The sequence below is a fragment of the Talpa europaea genome (assembly GCF_964194135.1).
Source record: "Talpa europaea genome assembly, chromosome: 14".
In the NCBI taxonomy this organism is placed as follows: Eukaryota; Metazoa; Chordata; class Mammalia; order Eulipotyphla; family Talpidae; genus Talpa; species Talpa europaea.
This window is the reverse complement of record NC_140082.1, coordinates 9,257,809-9,282,761: the sequence shown is the minus strand read 5'-3', so window position 1 is coordinate 9,282,761 and position 24,953 is coordinate 9,257,809. Positions and strand designations below refer to the sequence as shown.

General features: G+C 47.2%; 2 protein-coding genes across 4 annotated transcripts in view; one reads left to right on the top strand and one right to left on the bottom strand.

Annotated features, from left to right (window-relative positions):
• RNFT2 (ring finger protein, transmembrane 2) overlaps nucleotides 1-6,383 on the bottom strand; it is a gene marked incomplete at both ends in the record, with an annotated part of 54,395 nt that extends 48,012 nt beyond the window's left edge. Inside the window, 4 exons of the mRNA XM_084253252.1 lie at nucleotides 116-192; nucleotides 2,036-2,514; nucleotides 5,789-5,847; nucleotides 6,360-6,383. Of these exons, the coding sequence (XP_084109378.1) occupies nucleotides 116-192; nucleotides 2,036-2,514; nucleotides 5,789-5,847; nucleotides 6,360-6,383 (639 nt within the window). The remainder of the gene's footprint in view (nucleotides 1-115; nucleotides 193-2,035; nucleotides 2,515-5,788; nucleotides 5,848-6,359) is intronic.
• A 2,108-nt stretch (nucleotides 6,384-8,491) lies between these two features.
• SPRING1 (SREBF pathway regulator in golgi 1) lies at nucleotides 8,492-24,503 on the top strand (the record flags this gene model as incomplete). Of its 3 annotated transcripts, XM_084253602.1 has the most annotated exons (5): nucleotides 8,492-8,602; nucleotides 17,867-18,023; nucleotides 22,232-22,383; nucleotides 22,733-22,846; nucleotides 24,420-24,503. In XM_084253602.1, 5 exons carry the CDS (start codon nucleotides 8,492-8,494, stop codon nucleotides 24,501-24,503), a joined length of 618 nt encoding a protein of 205 aa, XP_084109728.1. The 3 variants fall into 3 exon arrangements, with proteins under 3 accessions (XP_084109728.1, XP_084109729.1, XP_084109730.1); XM_084253603.1 differs by lacking the exons at nucleotides 17,867-18,023; nucleotides 22,232-22,383; XM_084253604.1 differs by lacking the exons at nucleotides 17,867-18,023; nucleotides 22,232-22,383; nucleotides 22,733-22,846.
• Between the last annotated feature and the right edge of the window lie 450 nt (nucleotides 24,504-24,953).

Sequence of the window (24,953 nt, the reverse complement as noted above, 5' to 3'; positions counted from 1 at the left end):
CCACCCCAAACTTCCCATCTATAGAACTAATAATACATTTGTGTTGTTTTAAGCCACTTAAACCACTAAGGTTGGGTTCATTAGTCATGGCAGCTCAACAGGCATGGAGACTCACCTTCAGAGAGACCTGCTCTCGCAGCGTGGAGTTGGCATAGGCGAAGGTGCTGGCCATCCCAATGCACACAGCAATGCCTGCAGGACAGAGGAGGGGACACCACCCGCTCAGACTCCAGGCCTGGCCCCAGGCCCACCAGGGGCCATGAGCGACATTTAAAGACACATTTCTGATCCCCAAGAATTGACAGGGTAATCACATAAGACAGAGAAAACCCCCTTTCTGGGAGACTTGGGCTGCCATGGAAATTGCTCAGAATGCTGGGCCACTCTGAGTTTAGCCTCTGACTTGGGACAGAATGGAGGCCACTGTGGGATTTTATAGAACTGGGTTAGGCGCATGGGCCGGGCAGTCTGGTGACACCTGGGGTCAGATCCAGGTTCTGCTGCCTGGTCTCTGCGACTGGGCTCATTACCCCACCTCCCTGAGCCCCAGTTTTCTCATCTATAAAACAGACAAAATAGGAACAGGACTTACTTCATAATGCTTATGAGCTCCAACTTCTAGCAGTGAGACAGTATCTGAGATATGTTATTTGTAACGAGAGTACATGCTTTCATTACACACCACACTCCATCAGGAATTAAAGTTTAACATTACAGGAGAAAAATCCTGATTGATAGACAACATGACCTCAGCAGATGGGGGAACGGAATTGAATTTGATTCCATAATTTGCCAACCTACAATTTTGGAATTCTCTGAGCCTGGCATTTCAAATCCTACTTTTTGTTGCCCGTACATAGAACTCTGCTTTTACGCAAGCTCAGGGCCCTTCATGCCTGGGGTTTGGCGACTCTTTTAACTGCACATGGACTCCAGGTATTCCTCTAGCTCAATTTCACAAAAGCTGTGATTTCTTCATCGAAAACATACAAAATAGAATGGAATAGCCCACAACCCTGCTTCTACACTCTTGGATTAAACCAAATCACCTGCCAACTGAAAAAGAAAATGGCCACACTGGAGAGTAAGACTTAGTGGACAGTTTGCTGGAATGCAAAGCCAGAAGGGGTGGACACTCCAGATTTCATTTCTAGAAGTTGAAAGGGACTGACATGACAGCACCCCCAGAAGGAGAATGAGCTGAGTCGGCTGGAACTCATTAGAAAGGGGCAACTAAGAGAAGATGGCCTAGTGTCTTCAAGGACACAGTAGGTCATGAAGAAATTCCTACCACAGGATTGAAGCAGTAGCCCAGTGAGTCTGTAGGAAGCAGCGGCAACTTCTAATAACAGTAACCAGCCATGTTAATGCAGAAGCCACTTACTGAATGTCAAGTGTGTATGTCAGGCATGGCATTTATGAATTGTTATTTTACTTTCCAATGTCACAGGTAGCATTTATTGAGTACTTGCTATATGCCAGATTGTATGTCAACTACTTTACATGTATTAAAAACGAATATAAAGAACATAACCTACACTTGCATAGCACCTACTCCTGCCAGGTGCTTTACACATATTAACTCATTTAACCCCACGGCAGTCTCAGGAACTACTGCTATAATTCTCATTTAGGGATGATGGACCGAGGCGCAGAGAGGCTAAATCAAGTCCTCAGCATCACACATCTAGGCAGGGGCTGAGGTGGGGTTCAGACCCAAGCAAGTGTGAACAGTTATTACATGCCACTCCCTCACACAGCTGAGTAGCTGCTATCACAGCGTGTCCCCCCTTCTGTCCCACTGAACAGATGAGGAAACTGAGGCTCAGAGGTGAGTGACTTTCTGAAGTCACACTGCTGGATGGCCAGGATCTGAACTGAAGTCTGACTCAGAATCCCATATTCCTAAGCACTTTGCCCCAAGAGGGTCTCTCTACCGCCTTCTCCTGGCAGTTGGACTGAAGATCCCCTTTCTTGCGTGTTGAGGGGGCACGGGAGAGTCCCAGGTTGTAACCCTACATCTCCTGGGACTCACCGAGCTTGTGTTGGAAGCACAGTTTGGCCAGGAGGATCAGGATGAAGGGCAGCCCTTTCTGGAGCCAGCAGATCACGGCCTTGAGCTCGGACAGGGCCGGGGCGGGGGTCCCGGGCTGCTCATCGCCCCCCTCCTCCGAGTGCCCGCGGTGGTCGCCGCCCACGTGCTGCAGCAGCGAGCTCCCGCGGTGGCTGCTGTGGTGGAAGTGGTGATGCGGGGGGCGGTGGTGGTAGGCGCCCCCCTCGCCACGGCCGCCCCCTTCCTCCCGCGACGCCGGCATCTGGATGAACACGTCCCCGCCGCTGGCCGCGGAGCCCAGCACCAGGCTGGACGGGAACGGGGTAGTCGGGAGGCTGCCCGCGGGGAGGCCAGATAAGCCGGAGAAGAGCGCTGGCGGGGAGGCTGCTTCTGCCTTCAGACTCTCAAAGACGCCGCCTTCATCCACACTTGCCTCAGAGCTGAGCGCTTGGCTGCGATTTCTGGACCAGCCAGGGAAGAGAAAGCCCCACCAAGTCAGCAGCACAGAAAGATGGGACCCCAGCGGAGGGGGGAGAGGGAATAACTGTATCAGTGATGTTCGGGGCTGAATTGTGCCTCCCCACATTTCTATGTTGAAACTCTAAGCCCCAGTCCCGCAGAATGGGACGGTATCTGAAGACAGGGTCTCTCCAGGTGATTACGTGAAGATGAGGTCATTTGGGCCACCCCTAGTCCAATATGACTGGTGTCCTCCTAAGAGGAAATCTGGATGCTGACTCACACACACAGGGCGGATGACATGAAGACACTGGGAGGAGACCGCTGTGGGCAACCAGGGAGACACCCTCAGGAGAAACCAGCCCTGCGGACAACTTGCCCCTGGACTTGGAGCCTCCAGAGCTGGGAGAGAATGTTTTTCTATTGAAGGCCCCCAGTCCGTGGCACCTTGTCACAGAAGCCCGAGCAAACAAATACAAGTAATAAAAGTGGCAGCTTCCTCCCACACCTTTAGTGAAAACAGTAGAGCCCCAAGGGCTTGGGTCCTATTCCAAGGGGGCTTCCTACAGCAGTGCCTTTGCACAGGCTGTCCCCTTCCTGGGGATGTCATCCCTACCCTTACCCCATCCCAGTTTGGTAAACAAGGTCCATCCATCAGATCCCAGCTTGGTGGAGCACCCCCACCACCCCAGACAGTCCCCACTACTACTGCCCTCACCTCCCCTGCCTGGGATTGATCACATGGTCACTTTACCGCTTCTCTCTTCCTCAAGACCTGTGGGCTCTCAAACCTGGCTGCACATTAGAATCATTAGGGGGAAACTTTTCAAAAATAGAGGTACCATGGTCCTACTGTGACCAGCTGAATCAAAATATTTGGGGGTGGGCCCTGACATCCTTATCTCTTCAAAGTCCCCAGGTGGTTGTAAGGTACCGTCAGTACTGAAAACAGCCCTTCAGACTGTCCATGACATCAAATGCCATGATTATTTGTTGCTCATTGAATCTCTCCTACCCAGCATGACCCAGCACACAGCACATGCACAATAAATACTGTTTGACAGAATGAAGGAGCACATGCTGGAGGCTCTATGCAGCCCTGCAACTGTTAAACTTACTTGACCATGGAATTCCTTTTTGCCATGGAAAACCTATTAACATCTCTCAGCACACTGGTGCAACCCAGCTGGGGAGATGCTGGTCTAGAAAAGACTCAGGGTTGGCCTCCATGGCTTCACGAACTTGACCCTGGGGCAAGTAATCATAACCCCAGTGCAAGGGAGGGAACTTGAAGATGGCTATCCCCTCCCCGGCCTTCCATGGCCCATCCCTGCTGGCTCCAAAAGCCCAAGAAATGTGTGGTCCTATTCCCTTGGGTTCTGGATAATAATGATGATATTAATTGTGACAACAACAACTGCCACCATGGCTATGGTCCCCAAGGGTCTTGAGCTCTTTCTGCACTCCAAGAACTGAGCTCAGAAAGCAGAGTCCTGGCAGGTGCTGGCCCATCCCATTCTATCCTGGCCCCCCAGAGGGCCTTGAAAAGCCATCCTACCCCCCCACCCCAGAGCTCACCAGCATGCTGAGTTTCCCAGACTCAGGAGGCCTTCAGTACAACCGGGAAGACTCAACCCACCCAAGGGCTTTTTATAGTTGGTCCCCCTTCCCTTGGCCTCCCCAGTACCCAGCCGAGATTTCAGCTTAATCGGGAAAGAATATTCCTTTGGGGGAGGGGGGGTGGATCAGAGGCTGTGCCTCTAACTTAACCACTTAAGGGCTAGTGTGTGAGGCAGTCCAGGAGGAGAATGGACCCAGCTAGAGGAGGCAGCTGAAATACACAGACTTTAGTGGGGAGTGAATAGATTAGGGTCCTTCCTGGCTGTGTGACTTTAGGTTATTTACTTTCCCTCTCTGAGCTTCAGGTTCCTCTTTGGTAAAAACAGTGATAAAAGTCATCCTGACCCTGCCAGGCTACTGAGAAGCTGGTACAGAGGGTGCACTAAATACACAGCGGCTGTCGTTTTACGGCCATGGGCTCAGCCCCCAAAGATCTCCTGTCTGCTAGAGCAGACAGCAAGCAACGCTGTCATCAGAGGCTGGAGTAGCTTGCACAGGCCTGTTGATTCAATGTTGGAGGCTGTGTCTGTGCATTTTCGCACTCATTCATAAGCACCTGAGTTTTATTATCTGCCATTGATGGGTGGGGAAACAGAAGCTCAGGATGAAGTTCTTTGTCGAAGGCAGCATTAGGTGGAAAGTGCCTGGGCTGGATTTTGGCCACTGGTCTCCAACGTAAGGTCAGTAATCTACTCTGCGGAACAGACAGGCCTGATGCAAAACTTAGCCCCAGTGCTGAGGCAGGTGGACTCTCTGATTCTGCAGTCAACCTCAGGGTTGCAGGGAGCCCAGAATGGATGTGAGGGAGGGTGAGCCTGGCTGCCTGCTCCTTGGATGTCTGTGCCAGCAAGGAGGCGGGGTGGGAGGCTGTCACCACCCGGGGGTAGGTCCCACAGCGTGTTCTCTCTTGGGCTTAACTAGATAGAATTGTAGCTCATGAGTGTTTTAACTGTGTTTTCTTAGACTCTGTATTTGTATATTTGGCATCTACTAATTATAGGACCAAATTAACAGCCAAAGTTGTTTCCATCTCCCCTGAGATCCAGAGCCCATACCCCCAACCACCTCTTTCATCTAATTCTCACATAGCTAGTCACCGCCCCACCCCCAACCCCCAGAGCCAGGTACCAGACAACAGGGATCACTGCTAAAAGCCAGAGTCCACTAACATTACTCAAACTAGCCAATCCTGAACTGTTTCCCTGTTCTGCCTTGCTTTGTAGGGAAAACCTACGGTTTTCCTTCGCTCCTTACTGCCTCCTGATGAGCTGGGGTCTTTCCCCATAGGGCCCAGCGTGGTGTGGCTGCCCCCTTTCTTGGAAAATATGAGTAACAAGTCTTCTTTCAATAGTGTTAGCTCTCCATGTTTTCCCCCAGTCACGACCATAATTAAAACCCCGTGGGTACAATCCTTGAGAAAAGAGTCAAGTGGAGCTCTGGCCACACCGCTTTGAGAATAACCATAGAGACAACAGCTAGTCATCATGTGTTGAGTAGCGTAAGGCCCTTGCTGTGCAAAGCTGTTTCCAACTAGGTCTCCTTGGCTCTTCCAACAAGTTACCCCAAGAGGCCGGTATTATTTGACCTAGTTGTGGGCTGCCTCTGACCCCCTGAAGGCCAGAATCCTCAGCTATAATCAAACCCGGGGATGCTTACCTTTCAGGTGGCACGTTATCCGCGTTGCTGCTGTGACGTCTCTGCATTTTCCTTAAAACCTGAAAGCGAATGCAGGATGTGAGCCAGGGTCCCAAAATCTCCCTACTGTCAGATTGCCCTGGGAACTGTGAGAAAGCCAACCTTGTGTCTTAGATCCCCCGAACTTGCTGACATTTTCCAAATCACACGATGATCTTTTACGCCATTCAACCCTCAACTTAACATTCCATTGCGTGAAGAAAGCGTAATCACCCCACCCCACAGATAAGGATGTTGAAGACTCAGACATGGAGGACGTTCTCTCGGGAGAGGAGAAAGCAGTGAACCGTGCAGTGAAGAGGTGCTGGATGAGGGGAAGTGAGCTGTGGACCTGCAGTTAGGAGGCCCAAATTGCAGAATGACTCTGCCCTAACCTACTGTGTGACCTTGGACCAATCAGTAACTTCTCTGTGGCCTCAGCTTCCCCACTTGTTAATGGGAAGGTGGGAGTGGTGACACCCCAAGCTTCCTCCCAGCTCTCACATTTCCTGAGATGGTAATGAAGATGTCAATTCTCAGGGAGACACATTACCTGGTTTACTTTGAGGAGCCACATGGACTTCAGAACTCCATGCTGATGACCCCTGACGTGGGCACTCAGGGTTCCTGAGGGAGTGACCGCTGGCTCCCAGAGAAAGCAGGCGCCTCCCTCTTCTTTCACGGTATGCACACGGCTCAGGGACGCTTACCAGAGACTCCAAACCCTGGATGGGATAGACACTTAAGTCAGTAGTCCATGAGATGCCTTGCACCCGAGAATAAGTTTTGGGGCATCGTGAGTAGCTGTACACATATGACTCTGTCACCCCAAATCTCTGATTAGCCCCTCATTGATCTGTCTTTGGGATTATTGAGGACAGTTATGATCTTAATGTATTCTGTCCCACTGTCAAACTATCAGTCCTGCTTGGGGAATAGAAAATGTTTGAGCCTCCAATGGCTTCCATTGCAAGCAGGCTAAAATCCACTGTGTTCATGGCCTATAGGTTTTGCCTGTTGGAGGGTCACCCATTTCCAACCCCATTTTCTTCTCTAACTAGTCCCTCCAGTCACACTGACCTTTCTGTTCCTCAGACATACCCAGAGTTTTTGAACTGGCTGTTCTCTCGCCCCTGGGATGCTTTTTCCTTCTGGCTAGCTCCCTCATTCAAATGTCACTTCCTCCTAGAGGTCTTTTCTTGCCCTCCTGACCCACTGTAACACTGGCCTGTTGTAGCTTCTTCGCAGTACTTATTACTTACTTACATGTTTGTTGACTTGTTTATCATCTGTCTCCCTTTAGGATGTAAATGCCACAAAAGCAGGGATCCTGTCCCCCTGGTTCGCCCCTTTACATCTAGAACACTGGCTGGCACAGTGTAGCACACATCAAATACTTATACAATGAATAAATCATCTCTGGGTCTCTGTTACCTTTTTCTGGATCCCTTGCTCCCTTCATCCTAGAGAAGAAATAAAGGCCACAGACTTCCCATGGACAAGTTTAGCCCCCTTGAATATTTTTTTGTACCTGGAGCACAGATGGGATCTGAATCTTAGTTCAGAAGCAACCATAACTGGCTGTTAAATGACTTGCTAATCCCAACCAGCTTTCTTCAGGGGACAGCACTTGTGTCACCAAGATAAGAAAGACGACATCTCTCTCCTTGCCTTTTGGATAATCAGCTAAGAAATGGGTGACTAGTACCATCTTCACATATGGAGAAAAGCTCATTATGAAAATAATTTTCAAAAACTCACAATGCCCCTCCAACTTAATGCCCCTCCTCCGAATGATCCCTCATCACTCGCAAATCCATGGGGAAAATGAAACAGGGCCCCCAACCTTCCATCCACCAATTTGCCATGGCCTTCTAAGTCCTATGCCCAAGATGCTACTTTCTTGCTTTCGAGAGGCTTCAGGGTCTCCACGGGAAGCAGGCCGAGCACAAGTATCCCAACATCAAGTTCTGGAATGCATTTTTACACGTGGGAAGCATCTTAATCACTGAGTGAAACGCCTTCAACCCTCGGCTCCATGCCCCATACTACATCCCTAGGAAGGATCACCCCGCGGCTTTTCGATGCAGGCGATGATTTAAACTGCGCCCCGGGCCGTTACACGACCGCCCCGAGATGCCAGCGAGAGCATCCCCGCTTCAAGTGCACGGGGAGCAGGGGGTGCCCTCGGGACACCAAGCCCGGCGCGTCTTTCATTCCCGCAATCCCCACTCAGCGCCAGACGCCCCAAGGACTTCAAGGGCAGGAGACTACATTGGGGGAAAAAGCGTTCTCTTTTACCTGCCCAGACAATTCAGCAATCACAGCGGCCTCATTCGCGTCCCTCCAAGCCAATCACTGGCGCGGCGCGGAGGTCACGTGACTTCCGAGTACTTCCGGCCTCTCCGCGGCGCGTCCCCTGGTGGCGCGGCCGGCGCTAAGACCCCGTCACAGCCGATCGCGCCGCGCGCACGAGTGACCGCCCCCTTCCTGAATTTCAGCCAATCAGAAGACGCCGCTCCTTAGGGACCAATAGCGAGGAGGCCGAGCGAGGCCGGGGTCACGGGGGGCGGCGCGGAGGGGCTGCCGGGAGCTGGCTGGGCCCGGGGCCGCCGGCGGCCGCGGTGGGAGATGAGGCTGCGGACCGCGTAGGGGCCATGCCGCCCGGGCCCCGGGCCTGCCGGGATGGTGAACCTGGCGGCCATGGTGTGGCGCCGGCTTCTGCGGAAGAGGTGGGTGCTCGCCCTGGTCTTCGGGCTCTCGCTCGTCTACTTCCTCACCAGCACCTTCAAGCAGGTCAGTGGCGCCCGCGCTCCCTCCCGCGTCGCCCCCCCCCGCCCCGGCCGCCCCGCTGCCCCCACTGGGGTCGGGGGTGCTGCCGCTGCAGCCACGGTGCCCATGTGTCTGGGGAGCGGGGCGCCTCCCGGCACGCCAGTCCCGGGGCTGAGCACGCTGCGTGGGTGCCTGGGCAAGAAGGCGCGGCCAGGCAGGCTCAGGGCTGGGACTCGAACCCGCGGCCCTGGTGATTGATTACCCTTCGAGCCACCTGCGTGCCCCCACCTGCTAGGGCTGGCGCGAAGACGGGTGTGCATTTCTCACTGCAGTCTCCCGCCGCTTCTTGGGGGGTTGGGTTGTCCTGCTTGGCCTTCCTTTAATTTGGGGGCTCATGGTCCACCTGGATGACTCAGTCGGACCCACAAGGTACCCTTTAGGTGCAGAATTTGGGTGGGATTTTCTTGTCACCTCCTCACCCTTTTAGTCTTTTTTTTTCCACTCGAGACTTTCTGGGAGAAAAGGCAGGGTGCTTGGTGGGAAATGATCCCCAGAGCATTAGTAAGTTTGTTTGCAAGTCCAACTTGAGCATTTAGGTTTTTAGAAAGGATGAGCCCCCAGGATGTACCCCGGGCAACTCTGGTTTGTGCTGATGTAGTTACTAAAATCTCTCCTTGTCACTCTCCTGGCTCAAATTTGTAAATGAAAAATACACAAGAGTAGAAGGTAAGTAAACCATATGGTCACCCTAGATTTAGCTGATGGGGCGGGGAAGCTATGAAAAAGGAAGACAGAGAACTGTATCCCAACTAAAACTTTGGCAAACAGATTGGGCTACTGGGTTTTCTGTGTTGTAAACCTCTTGGATTCACTTTGAAGTGTGGGTGACACCTTGTAAGCTATAGCATGTCTGTGACTTGTGTTCTCTGCCACCTTTTCATGGCCATGTGTTGTCCCTTCGCTGTCTCATGGACCTCTGAATGTTGTTGAAGGTCAGGACTCAGACCTCTGTCTTCCCTACTCAACTGAGGTGATCTAGGTGATTCATCTAGGTTTGTTTCGATAGTCTGATTTATAACTCCGGCCTAGACCTGGCCCGATAACCCCAAATTCTTTTCTTTTAAAGATTTAATTTATTTATGCATACAAGAATTGGAGTGTAGACGAGAGGTATGGGGAGTGAGAGCAGAGTGGGGAACAGAACAGGCAGATCTACTGAAATCCACTGCTGAGGGGAACAACGGGGAGACAGGAGAGGTCTGCTGCGCCATGTGGGTCAGCTCCCTGGCTGGGGATGGAACCTGGGCTGCAGTGTCTGGAGATAGTTTGATAGTGCTGAGACTTTAACTCCTGCGCCACCAGGGAGGCCTCAACCCCAAATTCTTAAGTCCCATCTTCTGCTTGATATCTCTTTGAATGTGTTGTAGGGGCTTCTTAGACTTGACAGAAACAGAGCTCTTGATTCTTACCGCTAACACTTGCTCAATCCCAGCTGTCCCAGGCTCACTGAGTAGCATTGATGTTCACTGAGTAGTCAAGCCACAAACACCAACTCCTCTTTCCTTCACTGCTCACTCCCTACATCCAAAGAATTGCCTTTGCCTCCAGAGTGTTTTCTGGATCTGTTGATGTCTCCTAATTGCCTCCCTAAATCATGCTGCCAGCTTCTCTTGTCTGAACCACTACAGCAGTCCCCTAACAGACTTCCTACCCAGCAGAGATGGTGATAATCTTTACAGCATCAATCATGGCACTTCACTGGGTTCAATTCTTTGGGTTCCTGTTGCACTGAGACAAAACTCCAGACTCCCCTCCAAGAGCTCTGCCTGGTGAGTTTCCTATGTCACTTCAGGTCAGGCCACACTGGATGATAGAGTCTAAATTATCTCAGGTCCTTTTCCATAAGCCTGCTGTATTTCCTTTGTGGTCAGAATCACTAACTGAGCAGTTCTTGTTCATTTACTTGTTTATCTGTTGTCCCCCACTTTCTCGTCAAAAAAGTAATTTTCTCGAGAACCGGGGCCTTGTCTTGCTTTTGCTCAAAGGTTCCCAGTCCCTAGAATACTGCCAGGCAGTTCACCAGCACTCACATATTGGAACAAACAAGCGAGTCTTTTTAACTGGAATGACTTCTTCTCACTCTGCTCTTTCCTCATTTTTCATGTCTTGAATTTGACGCTGTTTACCATGTGACCTTCCTTACAATCTTTTAAGCCCTCCAGTGCACCTATTTGTCATTTTATTTTTTCTTACTACTGTGTATTTTTTTAAAAAACTGATCTAGGACCATAATCAGTTTTTTGGGGGCGGGGGCCAGAGAGGGAATGTTTGAGTCCCAAAACAGTTGGCACAATTTCTGTTTTACACATTTCTCAGATTCTGATTCCTCCATAGCTAAAGCAACACCCAGAAACATTTCAGCAATAGCCTCTGTGTCCCTTCCTGACAACCCCTGGCAACCTGTGGTCAACTTTCTGTCTGAATTTGTCTACTGTGGACATTTCATATGAATGTCTTCTGGGTCTGACTTCTTTCAGTTAGAAGCCAGTGTCTTCAGGGTTTGTTCATGTTGTAGCATGTGTCAGTATTTCATGTTCATGTCTGCATACTATTGCATAGTTTGCATCTACACCATTTTATCCAGTTGATAGACATTTTTGGCTTTTATGAATAATGTTGCTGTGAATGTTGGTGTGCGAGATTTCGTTTTTGCAAGAATGTTTGCAGTTCTCTTGGTCCCAGGAGTAGAATTGGTGGCCCATGTGGTCACTCTTTAACTTTTTGAGGAACTCCCAGGCTGCTTTCATATAGTGGACCTTTAAGAAACTATACTTGTTAAGTTTTGATGTAGTATCAAAGAGAATATCCATTATTATTGGCAGAAACTATTAAAACACTCTTTCCTTTTCTGCTTACACATATGTGTGAGGTAGATTTTCAAACGCCTTAACCCAAACAACATACTGCATCAGATTGAATGTAGAGGGAGCCGTGAGAATCCATAAGCTGTGTCTTCCATAAACTTATACTGAAAGAGATTTGCGGAAATATTAAAAAAATGTAAAATGTAAAAAAAGAAATTTTCTTATGAAATTTCTGTATTTTCTTTTGAAAAACTTTTCCTCCCCCACAAAGCAAACTGTTGACAGTTAATGGGTTCATTGTTATTTAAATGAGTAAAAATGTATTTAGAATATTTTAAGAATATATGCTTTAATTTCTAATATAAATATCAATAGCCATAGCCCTCAGAAATCTATTTATTGGGGCCTTAGTAGTTTGTGATTGTATATGGAAAGGGCCCTTGGGGCCAGAAACCTGGAGCAATGCTGTCTGTTGTGGCCAGTGCTCTCCACTCCTTGCTGTGGTTTTCAATGCTACCACTCGGGAGCTAGGGGACCTGTGGCCAGTTGGCTCCATTTTGCCCAGCCTTGGGTTCTCCATCTGTAAAATGGACGTGCTGTGGAATGGATGGTGGTGGGTGGGGCTGGAGGGGAAGGATTTATTCAGAAGAGACTGAAAAAGTTTAAAGTTCCAGATGACCCTGAGCTCTGCTTCTGTGAGACCATGAACTCACAGCAGATGTGGCAGCTTTTTTGCCTAGAGAATAGTTGATTACCCTCTACTGCTTTGAATTCCTCTTTTCTTTGGTTTTCCTGTTAATTAATGCTTTGGGGGATAGTTGAAATTGTAGAGATGGGAGTGCAGGAGAAATTAGTGACATCGGTGGGGATGCCATAGGGGAAGAGGATTGGGAATGGTGAGTAGTGCCAAGTGAATTGGGCCCACTTATTTAACAAATGTTTAGTGAATAGCAGCTGTGTGCTGGGCACTGTCTGCCACACGATGAGCAACAGTGGGCAGCAAAGCAGATGAGGTCTTACCCTTCGAGCCCATGTTCTGCCGGGAGTAAGGGAGCGGTGGCAAGTCAGAAAGTTATTTCCCATGATAGCTTATGATAGGAAGGATGCAAGGTGAGGTGCAGAGTGGCCTAGCTAGGTGGGGTGTTTGAGCTGAGATGAAAGCATTTCCAGGCTTGAAGTTGCAGGGTCCGTGGAGGTCCTCTCAGAGGAGTCCATGTTTCTCCTGCTTGTTCAGGAGGAGCAGTTCCTGAAGTCTCTGCTATTTGCTTAAGTCCTGGAGAATAGACTAGCCCCTTCAGCTATAAGGAAATTGTATGTAAATTGGTGTCATGTTAGGTACTAAGTGTAATAATTCATGAGAGAGTTGCTAAGCTGTTGTTTTGTTTTTCACTGGTCAACAAGGTACATATATTTTTCAGAAAGTTTGTGAAGTTCTGCACAGGCTGAAGGAAGAAAAGGATTACCTGGAATCTCGCGGGTTAGAGGGCTCCACTGTGTGCATTTGGGCATAGTTTGTCATTTTTCATGTTGCTTTTGTATAATTTGGCATCCTCCTTCATATTTTGCCCATTTTTAAAACCTCTTCATTGAGTGCAGTTTTTATAACTAAAGTTTTCTATTTATTCTCTAACTATTAAGCATTTGGGATGCCTTCTGGCATTTATCAAAACCTTATTCCCCCACCCCCTTTTTGAGATTCATAAGCACATCTTTGAATGATACAAGGACTTCTGTTTAGGTGTTTTACTATTTATGTGGGGCGTTTATCTCATCTGACCCTTAGGCTCTTCCCCTGGAAAGTAGACAGGATAGTTAGTTACTAATATAAATCCTTAAAACCAGCAGCTAAGTAACTTACATTAGTAATGAAAACATTTTTGTAGCGCCTTACAACTTATGAAGAAAGTTCTGTGTGTGTGTGTGTGTGTGTAATTTTTTTTTCCTTTTTCCTCCTCCTCTTTTCTTTATACTAGAGGGTACTCCATGTGGACAGGTGCTGATTTTGGTGCATATCTCCTTTGTCAACTAACTCTCAGGGCTTTTTGAGACTGGAGAACCAGGCTACCTTTACCTCTGTACATGCTTAAAGTGTTGTAAGAAATTGATGCTTTTGAATGGATTGTGAATGAATATGTGTATGTATAAAAGCCTAAGATTGAGACAACCTGCTAGGGTAGAGGGAGGAGTTAGGGAAAGGCTCAGAACCACTTACCCAGTGAAGGAATCCCCACAGAGCCCCTTCACACACTGCAGGACTGGACCTTCAGGAAAGCGAATGTGTGCATTCATTCATTGCAGTTGCCGTTATGTCATACACAGTCTCTTGTAATCATCCTTTTTGGTTGTACTACTCTTGCACAGTTATTTTGGCAAGGTCTGGAATATTCACGTTTGAAAACAAGGTCAAGTGCTGGGAGGATTGATTTCCTGTTTACCAGGAACAGTTGTGTGGAAGTGGTCCTTCCGGGACACACTTGTCTATGAACTCTTGTTTTCCTTCAGGAAGAATAACAGGATAGTCTGAGAGTAGTGTTAAGAGCACTTTTAACCTTATGATGGACCCAATTTACTGTATGTTGAGTTGTCTCTTAATCGTCTTTATGGCTATTCATTTATCTAGGGTGGCACTTGGAGCTCAGTTTAGTTCGCACATAGCTGATCACGCAGGTCACTGATGTGGTCCCAGCAGAGCCAGGTGTGTGATTTTGCAGTAGTAAGCAGTGCACACCTAAGTGATTTGTTCCATATTCCCAAGGCTTCTGTGCTTTGCTCCTCTTCTTGCACTGAGGAGTGCAAATGTTATTTTTGTATAACTCATCTTGTTCCTACTAGGGCCAGTTCTTTCTTTTAAAAGAAACAAAAAGGGGGGGCAGATTAGAAATTAAAGCCACCTTGAGGGGCTATTTTACATTGAGTAAATTAAAGAACAATGTTCAGTACCTGTGTTATGGTGGTAAAGCTGTAAACGCTTCTTTAAATGCTGGTACTATCACAAGTGGTGTTTGTACCTGTTGGGAAGTTCTTGGGCACTATATAGTGTTGATTCTGTTGGGAAGTTCTTGGGCACTATATAGTGTTGATTCTGCGGCTCATAGGAATTACTACAAATTGTTCAAGAGAACAAGCAAAAACTTTACATTTTTCATGCAGTGCTTGTAACAGAAACCTGGGGTGGGCTTAAATGTTGGTCTGGAAAGGATGTGTTTACTAAATCATAGCGCATCAACATGATAGATTATTGTATAGCTTTGAAAATGTAATTATCAAGATAATGTAGGTACTTGAATTGGTTACCATGCAATTAGTGTCAAGAAGAGCTGGATGCAAAGCACCCTAATTTGTAGTAGAAATGCCGGGGTCAAAGGCTAGAAGTTAATATGCAGCCGAACATACACCTTTAAATGATGGGATTGTGGGCAGTTTTCATTTCTAATGTTGGTAAGCAGTTTTTTGTTTTTTCTTAAACTTTTAATTTTGGAATAAAAATTTACGGAAAAGCTGTAAGGATAGCAGAGCGTTCTCATCAACCCCTCACTCAGTGTCTCCTGTTAGTGATAGCCCTGTTTTTAATAGTGGTTTTTTAAATTTTATTTTAAACTTAAAATGAATTCATTTCAAAGGTAAAATATAAACTTAATAATAACCTGTGTCCCTCCCATGTTAATCATCTGTAGTGTATCTTCCATACCTTTATCTTGGGTCTCACAAACCTGTATGTGTATATTATTGTAATTATCATCATAGTATAACATGTGTTAATATTGCACATTTTCTGTAACTTGCTCTTTTCACATAATATACTCTTAACAGTGGTCTACAAGCCTATGTTTGTGTTAAAATCAGCTGGGCACTTAAAATTATTGATTCCCTGGTCCCATCTACTCAGTTTGGCTCAGGAACTGGAATTTGTTTTAAGGTCTGTACATAATTCACTATGTACGCGAGGTTTAAGGACTCTAGATAAATAAATACCTGTCAGTGGTGTGTAGGTTGTTTTGCATTAGCCATAGTTCTTCAGGGGTTTACTTTGTCACCTTTCTGTCGTTGTGTCTCCAGGCCTTTTCTACCATTTACGCAGGCGTACCCTACACACTGGTGCTGTCTTTAGGATAGAGAATGTGTTGACTGCACAGTGCTGTCTTTAGGATAGAGAATGTGTTGACTGTACCAAAGCATATATTTCGAATATTAATCATTCTTCCCAAATTACCTCCCTAAAGAAATCTTAGCAACTATATAAACATCTTTTCCATTTTTTAAAAGTATGAAACCTTTGCCATCAAACTTTTAAGCTTAGTCCCTTTTGTTCAAATGGTGACACTTGACAGACCATCCTTAATGGTCAAAGCCACAGAACTCCATTAGACTGTACAGTGTTTACAAAGGACATAGAAGCCTTTTGGAGAGAGTCTTTTATGACTGTTTCCCAACAATAGGCTACAGAATTCAGAAGACGCTGTCTCATGCATGGCTTGTTTTCTGGCACTCAGACACCTTCCTCCTTAACTTCTTAAATAGTGAGAAAAAAAAAAAGGCAATTTGAAAGCAGCTTAGAGACCAGGAAAAGGCTGCCTCTAGGCAGCTCTTCACTTCGCATATCTGGGTAAGTGGCTGGCTGGCTGACTGGAGTATTCTCATCTTTCATAAAGAAAACACACATTGTAAGAGTTACATAATCAGTATTTTTTAATGGAAGAAATTTGAAAGTTGATGTTCTTCTTGCCCCTACAATCAGCCTCTAATCCTGTGTAGTCATACCTCACTAAATGAGCAGAAACTGGGCCTCCCTTGGTGGTGCAGGCACTTGAGCACCACACTGTGAAGCTATCCACAGCCTCTGCAGCACCGGTTCGATCCCGGCCAGCTGGTGAGGCTCCCAAATGTTGTGGCAGACCTCTCCTGCCTCGCCCGCTGCTCCCCTCAGCAGTGTATTTCATCAGTCTGCCTGTTCTGCTCCCCACTCTGTCTCTGGTGAGTCCTCTCACCCTCTCGCGCATCTGGCCTGTACCCTGGTTCTTGTATAAAATAAATCTGTAAAAAAAAAAAAATGAGCAGAAACTCATTAAGAAACATCTCGTTAGGAGATTTGGGGGTTCAGATGTCATCTTACATCTAGAAGGTACAGCATGCTGCACACCTGGGTTGTCCTGTCTGTGGTCTGCTGACCAGAGCATTGATATGAGGTGCCTGACTGCATTCCCATGTTTACCACTCAAGCCCTCGTAACTGCATAGGACAGTGACCTTGTGCTCTGGACATGTCTGGTTATTGTCTGAAATGACAGTTGAAAAATTTCTTTGAAGTTTTCTCTTAAACATGTATTTAAACTTTACTTTCTATTTTGCAGTGTATTTGTTTTAATATGAAAAATTTTAAAAGAATTTGTTACCAGAAAGAAAATGTTCAAAACTTTTCCCCCCTCCCAATTCCACCCCCCCAAAATTAATACTTTCGAATGCATTTATAATATGCATTTAATCTGTTAGTGTGCTACTGAGGGGAGCACCACTTGTGCACAAAAAGGCAAAAAGAAGTATACTCTACTGTGATAGATTTCTAATGGAATTAGTGTTCGTAGAGGGAGAAGGATGATATTCCTAATAAAACTAAAAATTACCTGTCCCCTCCTGGGCAGATGCCAGCCAAACAGGCTCTTTCTGAAGTGGAGCTGCTGTGGCCCACACACTTACCACAAGTGTAAGGTATCTTCTGGTGGCGAACCACAAGAAAGGGCTAAGGAAATCCCAGGGATCTGGGACAGGAGAGAGAGGAAAGTATTCAAAATACAGCCCTTGATGCAACATGAACTCAAGATAATACTGTCTTTGTCTCCAGCAGGGGCCAGGAGCAGCCTCCCCATGTGTCTCTCACCCACATGTTTCTTCCAAGTGTCTCTACATGTCTCTCTTCCATGTGTCTCCTTCCATGTCTCTCCTCCAAGTGCTTGGATGCATGTTGGAGCTAGAGAAGCCAGAGAGCCCAATCCCCCCATTTGCAGTTATAAACCAAGTGCACGTGCTTAACTCCACCCCCCAGTTCCCAGTGACCCCTACCCCCCAATCCAGGAAGTCAGATTCAGGCATGCTGGGAGTTGCCCTTGATGCCTGAGATCTTGTAAATGTGAAGATGGGGGTGGAGTTCGTTCAGGACCACATTCCTGGACCCAGAGTTTGCTCCTTATACCCACACATGCAGGATCCTTCACAGAAGTCATTTTTGAAGAATAGCTCTAATGTATTTTTCCTACAGGTTTACTTTGTCTTTAACTTTATGACTTTGGCTCAGACTTTGCTTATCCCAGGGCAGTGCAGATTTCTGCAATGCTTGCTTTTTTACAATGTTTCTGTCTTTTTACTGTGTTTCTATTAAAATTGGTGAAAATGCAAGAAGTGTGACTTTACCTTCTCATTTATGGTTTCCGTAGGAGGAAAGGACAGTGAGAGATCGGAATCTCCTCCAGGTTCAAGATCAGGATCAGCCCATTCCGTGGAAAGTGCAATTTAACCTGGGCAATAGCAGCAGGTCCAGCAACCAGTGCCGGAACTCCATTCAAGGGAAGCACCTCATTACTGACGAGCTGGGTAAGGCTGGCTCCGCGCCTCCTGCAGTCAGTGAAATACTCTGGCATGGCTGTTCGTAGGGCTTTTTAAATAGTGATTCTTCTACATTGCCTTTTCCCTTCTGCTCATTTTCATGTTTTTCACACCTTCTTGACTTTTTATAGTTACTCATTCAAGTTTCCCTGCAATGTCAGAATAACTTGGTTTGATCAATCTCTTAAGTTCCTGTAACTTAACAGTTTCAGCATTTTGTCAGGCGTTAGCCCCGAGGCTACTTCCTGCCAGTCTTTTACCTGCCCTGCTATTTTCAGATCTTGTAGATCTTCTTATCTTGATGGTGAACTCCATGGGGTAATCCCTTTTCCTCCTTGGTGATCTGAATAACGTCCATGTAGTGTTGGCACCTAGGAAATTGCACTTGCAGACTGACTGAGTGGGTAATTTCAGGATGTGTTATGCCCTTTCAACATGTGTTTCTCTTAAACATTCTCGTGCTTGTTTTGATGCCTTTTCCCCGACTTTTCTCATTGCCTGGCCCCAGTTAGAGACAGACAGTATTACCTTGACTTCATGTTACATCAAGTGTTGTATTTTGAATTTTTCTCTCTCTTCTGTCTCAGATCCCTGGGATTTAGACACCTGCTAGATCTCTTAACACTTTCAGTGTGATTCGGTGTTCCCAAAGAGAGACCCACAAATACTGTACCCATATTGAGTTCTCAGTGCATACTGGGCACGGAGCAAAATGCTCTTCTCGAATATCTCAATTGAATTTTTGCAGTGATCCTATGAGGTGTGGATACTGCTATCCTCTCTTTATCGGTGAAGACATGGGCACCAGGAGCTCAAGGAACTTAACCAGGATTGCTTAGGACTCTTTTCTAACACATAAGTGTGATACCATCATCACACCAGGAAAAGGTGCAATTAATTAACATTAATATCCAGTGTTCAGAGTTCCCTGGTTGGTCTTTTTTCTTTCAGCTAGTGGTTTGCAAATAATCTGGTTTGTTTGCATGAGTAAATTTTACTCTATTTCAAAGTCTCATGGATTATGAGATGACATTGATGTAGGTAACCATCTGTTTACTCTTATCTGTCCATGATGAAGCTCAGCAAAACAAAGACACTTGCTTGCCTTTAAAATGAAAACTACATGCTCTGTTGTTTCTTAAAATTTTACATTCCAGCAAAAACAAACAAGCTCCTTCATCCCCTAATTTTCCTAAAACAATCTCAAAGGCATTATACCAGAGATAAGTTATTTGGAAATGAAGGAAGAAGTTAGAGGGAATCCACACACAGGTAGATGAGCTGGAGGTGAGTAAGGACAGGACCTGGAATGGACCTGGAGTGGACCTGAGTGGACCTGGGTGGACCTGGGTGGACCTAGAGTGGAGAGCTCTTTTCCTCATAGGCTGTTTTGTTTGTGTGCCACTTAGTGAGAACATTTAACATCTTATACCTTGATTGTAATATTAAGTATTAGGTTATGAAACAACTTGTAGCTAGCAAAAGAATACTTTTCTTCTGACTAATGCAAGTGAGATAGAGACTCTCAGGCTTCTTGAGTAGCAAGTTCCAAGAAATCAATCCATAAAAAGTCCCAAGAACCATAGACACTATTTTGCCTCCATGAATATGGAGATGGTAAGCAGTTTAGTAAAGAAAACTGCAAGAATGTATTTGTTGAAGCCAGCAGATGACATCACAAGTATCAGCATAACATGTTACTAAGACCACCAATTCGAATGCAAAGGTTCACAGTTGATGTCCTAGTCTATGCCAGCACACTTGGGTTTTGTGGTCTTACAGGGCTCCTGTGGGAAGTGGTGGTGCAAGAGAGAACTCTTGAGCTTTCTCCCACCAGAAGTTGGGAGGATCAGAGTTTGAAGGCTGAATACTGGAAGCTAGCACTGGGTGTGGGGAGGAAGCCTGAGATGCTGACACTTACAATGTGGTAAAGAAAAGGAGGGTCATTTCAATAGGAGGAGGAGTTTAGAGCACATCGTATTTACATCTTCTTGACACAGAGGTGATAGGAATGCTGTGTATTTGTCATTTGGGGCAGAATTTTGGCTTATTTGGATTTTTTGTATGTTTGTTTATAATCCCTGTGAGAAAGGTGAGTAACAATAGTTATGAAGAATCCCAGAAATTGGGCCTCCCTGGTGGCGCAAGGGGTTAAGCACAATACTGTGAAGCTATCCTCAGCCTCTGCAGCACGAATTAGATCCCAGGCTGGCCTGGGAGCTATCCACATGGTGCAGTAGACCTCTCGTGTGTCATCTGCTGCGCCCCTCAGCAGTGTATTTCAGTCACTCTGCCTGTTCTGTTCCCCACTCTGTCTCTGGTGAATCCTCTCACACCCCACACCTCTGGCCTGTTTCCCAGTTCTTGGATGCATAAATAAATAAATCTTTGGGAAAAAAAAAAGAGCCCCAGAAACAATTCCTATACCATTAGAGTCACCTTCTCTTAAGTTAGAAGATCCAACAGCATAGTTAACAACAAGAACAAAAAGCACCAGTTCTCATAGAACTTGGCATCTGTCTGGTTGTATCGAAACCTCAGTCTCCCCAGTGTTTAAGTGAAGGCTCTTTTAGTTTCTTCCATTGTTATTTTAGTGGTCCCTCCTGCTTTTGCACAGACTGTGTTTTCCAGAATAGTTTCTGAAAACAACCTTCTACTTTGCCGAGTCTCATTCTCTGAGGACTGTGGAGCTGGGCATTTGGAATGGAATGAGGCTGGGAACAGCTGCTCTGCACCCGTGGGCCCCGCAGTACCTGTGAGCTCGGGGCGCACCTGGGAGTCTCCCAAGGGCCAGAGGTGTTCCTCACGGACCTCTCCGTACATCTTTTCTGTCTCATTCCCAAAAGGATGTAGCGAAATGTCTGTTTAGCAATCTGAGCAATAAATCAGGTTTCTAAGGGGAGTCTTTCCTTGAAGTTGAGCATGAGATGACAGGATTGGGGGAGATGTGTTGAGATGATGAGATTTATGGGAGTGGAGGGAACTGGATGTTCTTTCTTCCTTGGGTATTAGAGAACTCACATTACATGCTTCAGAGGGATAGTAGGGCTCTGGTATGTGTACTTAGGAATAGCAGCCTTGATCAATATGTAAAGGTTAGACATGACTGCCTCTCTTTAGAAAAAATCCACAAACTGGGCCTCCCTGGTGGCGCAGTGGTTGAGCGCTGGGTTGCGAAGCTGCCCGCAGCCTCTGCAGTGCCGGTTTGATCCCCGGCTGCTCCCCGGCCACCGGAGGAGGGTCCCGCATGGCGCGCAGACCTCTCCTGCCGCCTGCTGCTCCCCTCAGCAGTGTACTTCGGTCCTTCTGCCTGCTCTGCTCCCTGCTCTGGCTCTGGTGAATTCTGTCACCCTCCCGCACTTCTGACTGTACCCAGTGCTTGTATAAATAAATAAATAAATCTTTAAAAAAAAAAAAAAATCCACAAACTACTAAATAAGTGGTCAGCATTTAAAAGATATTTGTAAAGAATAGGATTCCTGGGCCTCCCCAGTGACGCAGTGGGTTGAGCACTGCGCTGTGAAGCTGTCCACAGCCTCTGCAGTATGGGTTCACTTCCTGGCCGGCTAGGGAGAAGCCCATATGGCGTGACAGACCTCTCCTGCCTCACCCACTGCTCCCCTCAGCAGTGTCTTTGGTCCACCTTCCTGTTCTGCTCCTCGCTTTCTCTGGTGAATTCTCACACCCTCCTGCGCCTCTGACCAGCGCCTCTGACCAGTACCCGTTCTTGTATAAATAAATAAATCTTTAAAAAAAAAAATGATTCCTTTTATAAGGCTTTCATTTTGGGGGAAATGCTGTGAATTTTCCCGTTTTCAGATTTTTGTTTCACAGAAAATGGTGTTTTTTGTTAGGCATACACGAAAGGTGAGAGCAGGAAAGCTAGGTGTGACTGTGCACGAAGATGAAATCAGGCCTGTACAGCACACTAACGTTGCTTTAGATAGATCCACATTGAGCCTGGTTATTACTTGGCTGTTTAGGAGTCCTGCGAACCCTGGCCGTGGGAAGCAGACCCTGGCCTCAGGCTGTGATCTGGGATTTGCACTGAGGCTGCTCTAGCCCCCAGGGTCTGTCGTCTGCGTGCAGCACTTTCTGTAACCCCGTGTGGCGTCTGTAACCCCGTGTGGCGGTCTCCCCAGGTGAGGAAGTGGGGGAACTCTAGTTTGATACTCAGCTTAATCTCTCACCTTCAGGATACGTCTGTGAAAGGAAGGACCTGCTGGTGAATGGCTGCTGTGACATGAGCGTGGCGAGCACAAAGCAGTACTGCTGTGACGGCTGCCTGCCCAACGGCTGCTGTAGTGCCTACGAGCACTGCGTCTCCTGCTGCCTGCAGCCCAACAAGGTCAGAGCTGCTCCTGGGCCCGTCTCCCTGCTTTTTGGCTTTGTGTTCTAAGCATGAGATTGTTTGGGTGAGATCCTTTTGAAGGTAGAACTGAGACAGGAACTTCGTGGGTGTCAGGAATTGCTGCTGGGAAATAGCCTCTGTCTCTAATAAAGGAGGGGAACCCCATTACCTGCATGCTGTGCTTTTGACCATCATGGGGCCAGTCGCCCATGCTCACTGGAACACACTTTTCCCTCCCCCACCCCTGGCCCTGTCAGTGTTCTCTTAGTTTAGGAGAACTGTCCAAGGTTACCTTGGGCTGGCTTGGTGTGCAATTTATTACAGGTGCTAACTTTTGTTTCCATAGCAACTGCTCCTGGAGCGCTTCCTGAACCGGGCAGCCGTGGCCTTCCAGAACCTCTTCATGGCAGTGGAGGATCACTTTGAATTGTGCTTGGCTAAATGCAGGACCTCGTCCCAGGTCAGAAGCTGTGAAGCGTGTGGCTTGGGGAGGGGCAGGATCTAGAAGAAAAGTTGAAAGTATTTATATTTGTTCAAAGTCTAATCAGTTTACACTCCCTAGCTGATTAGCATGTCTCCGCTTTAAGTGGAAGCTTAAATTATTTTAAGTTGGGGTGGACTTTTAATAATCCAATTCCCGAGAGACATTCTCTTCTTACTTTGAATTTGACTTCCCAGCTACTACTTGTTCAGAGTAAGTAGTAGTTTGTTCTACCACTTACTCAAGGGGAGGGGCCAGGTGGATGTTTAAAAATACAGAATAAATATGTAGGTTGTCAGCTCTTAATACGTATTGGCATGCTGTGCTTGTGGGGCACAGACATGGCACCTGCGGCTGGTAAAATCAGCAGGTGCGTTTGTCCTGCGCACACTTCTGGCTTGCGTGCACGACACCGCCAAGATTGTGCTTGGCTGGGATGAGAAATTGGACTCATATGTCGTCATTCTTGGGAACTCTTGTGCCTGTTGCCCGGGTTCTGCGGTCCATCTTTTGTGGATTTGCGCCTCTCTTTCTGCCTCTGGCTTGCTCTTGGAGCCTTCGTCATCACTGGGAGATGTCTCAGGGATTATGGCATGAGCATTTGCAAACGGAATCTGGATGTGCTTGTGCTGGAGGCGCTTTCTGCTCAAATGGGCTTGAAAGGGGCGTGGCGGAAGCCGCACAGGCCACTCACTTTGACTCAGTCAAGTCTCTCTCATTCTGAGAAATGCTGTGGGAAAGACAAAGTGTCTTCGTTCTCTAGCTGTTGAAACCCAGGTGTTCTTTCCAGTGGTTGGTGAAGAGAATGAACTTGCTGCCTGTCTTTTTATTGTAAAGAGATTGCCCAGTCACCAATTTACTTCGATAGCAGCATCCCAGGGATGGGAAGATTTGGCGGTCTGTCTGTAACTTGGATTAGTACTTACAATTTAGCTGTTTAGTGTTGCTCATGGACTAATTAATGAACTCTAGACTAGCCAAAAACCCAAGTTGCTTGTATGAAAACAAATTGCTGGAAAAATTAGCCATCAGGAACGATTGTTTTAAACCACACTTCCAGTTTGCTTAGCCAAATGAGGCTTGTGTGGCATTGTGTGACTTGGCTCGTGTGCCAAATCTTTAGGTCCATAAAACTAGGAAAGCAACAAGAAGTGCTCCTCCTTTGTCTTCGCAGGTTTTCATACCAGGAACTGAATTTCTTTGAAGCACAGGGTCAGATCATAATCCAACTTAAACTAATTTGAGAGAAATTAGTTGGTTTGAGTTGCCCAGGTCCTAGCTAGGTTGTTAAGAACTCACTAGTGTGCATGAAAAGAACCGAGTCATGCTGTGATGTTATGTTCGTTTTAATGCTCTTCGCCGGCATCTGTGTTGAGCTTTCCTCCCTTGCTCCATGGGCCTGGGGGCCCTTCAGTGACATTGGAGGTGGGCTCGGCCGGACGCCTGCGGGAGAGTGACAGCAGGCCCAGGCGGCTTTGACCTGGCTCTTGGGAGAGGGAGGTGTGTGACCCTGTTCACTCTCATGACGCTCTCGTCTCCCTTTTGCCAACAGAGCGTGCAGCACGAGAACACCTATAGGGACCCCATAGCAAAGTACTGCTATGGAGAGAGCCCCCCTGAACTCTTTCCCGCGTGATGGGTACAGAAGATGTGCTGCCTGGGCGAGGCCACGCTGAAGAACTCGCAGCCTGAAGCCAGGCCGCGGCGTCCTCCGGCCTGTTGAGGAGAGCGGGGCGTTGCGCGGAAACCTTGGCTGTGACCTCGTCTTGTGTTGTCCTCTGGCTTCACTCCCCACCGGCTTCACCAGCTGGAGCTGTTCTGTGAGCCAGCCTGGAAGCCCCAGCCGGTCACACTCTAAAGGGATAACCGGTGGCCAGCTGTGGTGTGGGTGCTCCTGGGTGCTGCTGCCGGAGTTTGCAGCCGCCCCTGCGGGACCTGTGGTGGCTTGCTTCTCATCCGGGCCTTCACTGTAAAGTTATTTATTGGATTCCTTGGGAGTAGTGGGAAAATTATGTTTTATATAGGAAAATGCCTTGCCTCGAGAGTTGAATATATTCATGAAAATTGTTGTTTTGTGTTCTTGAGT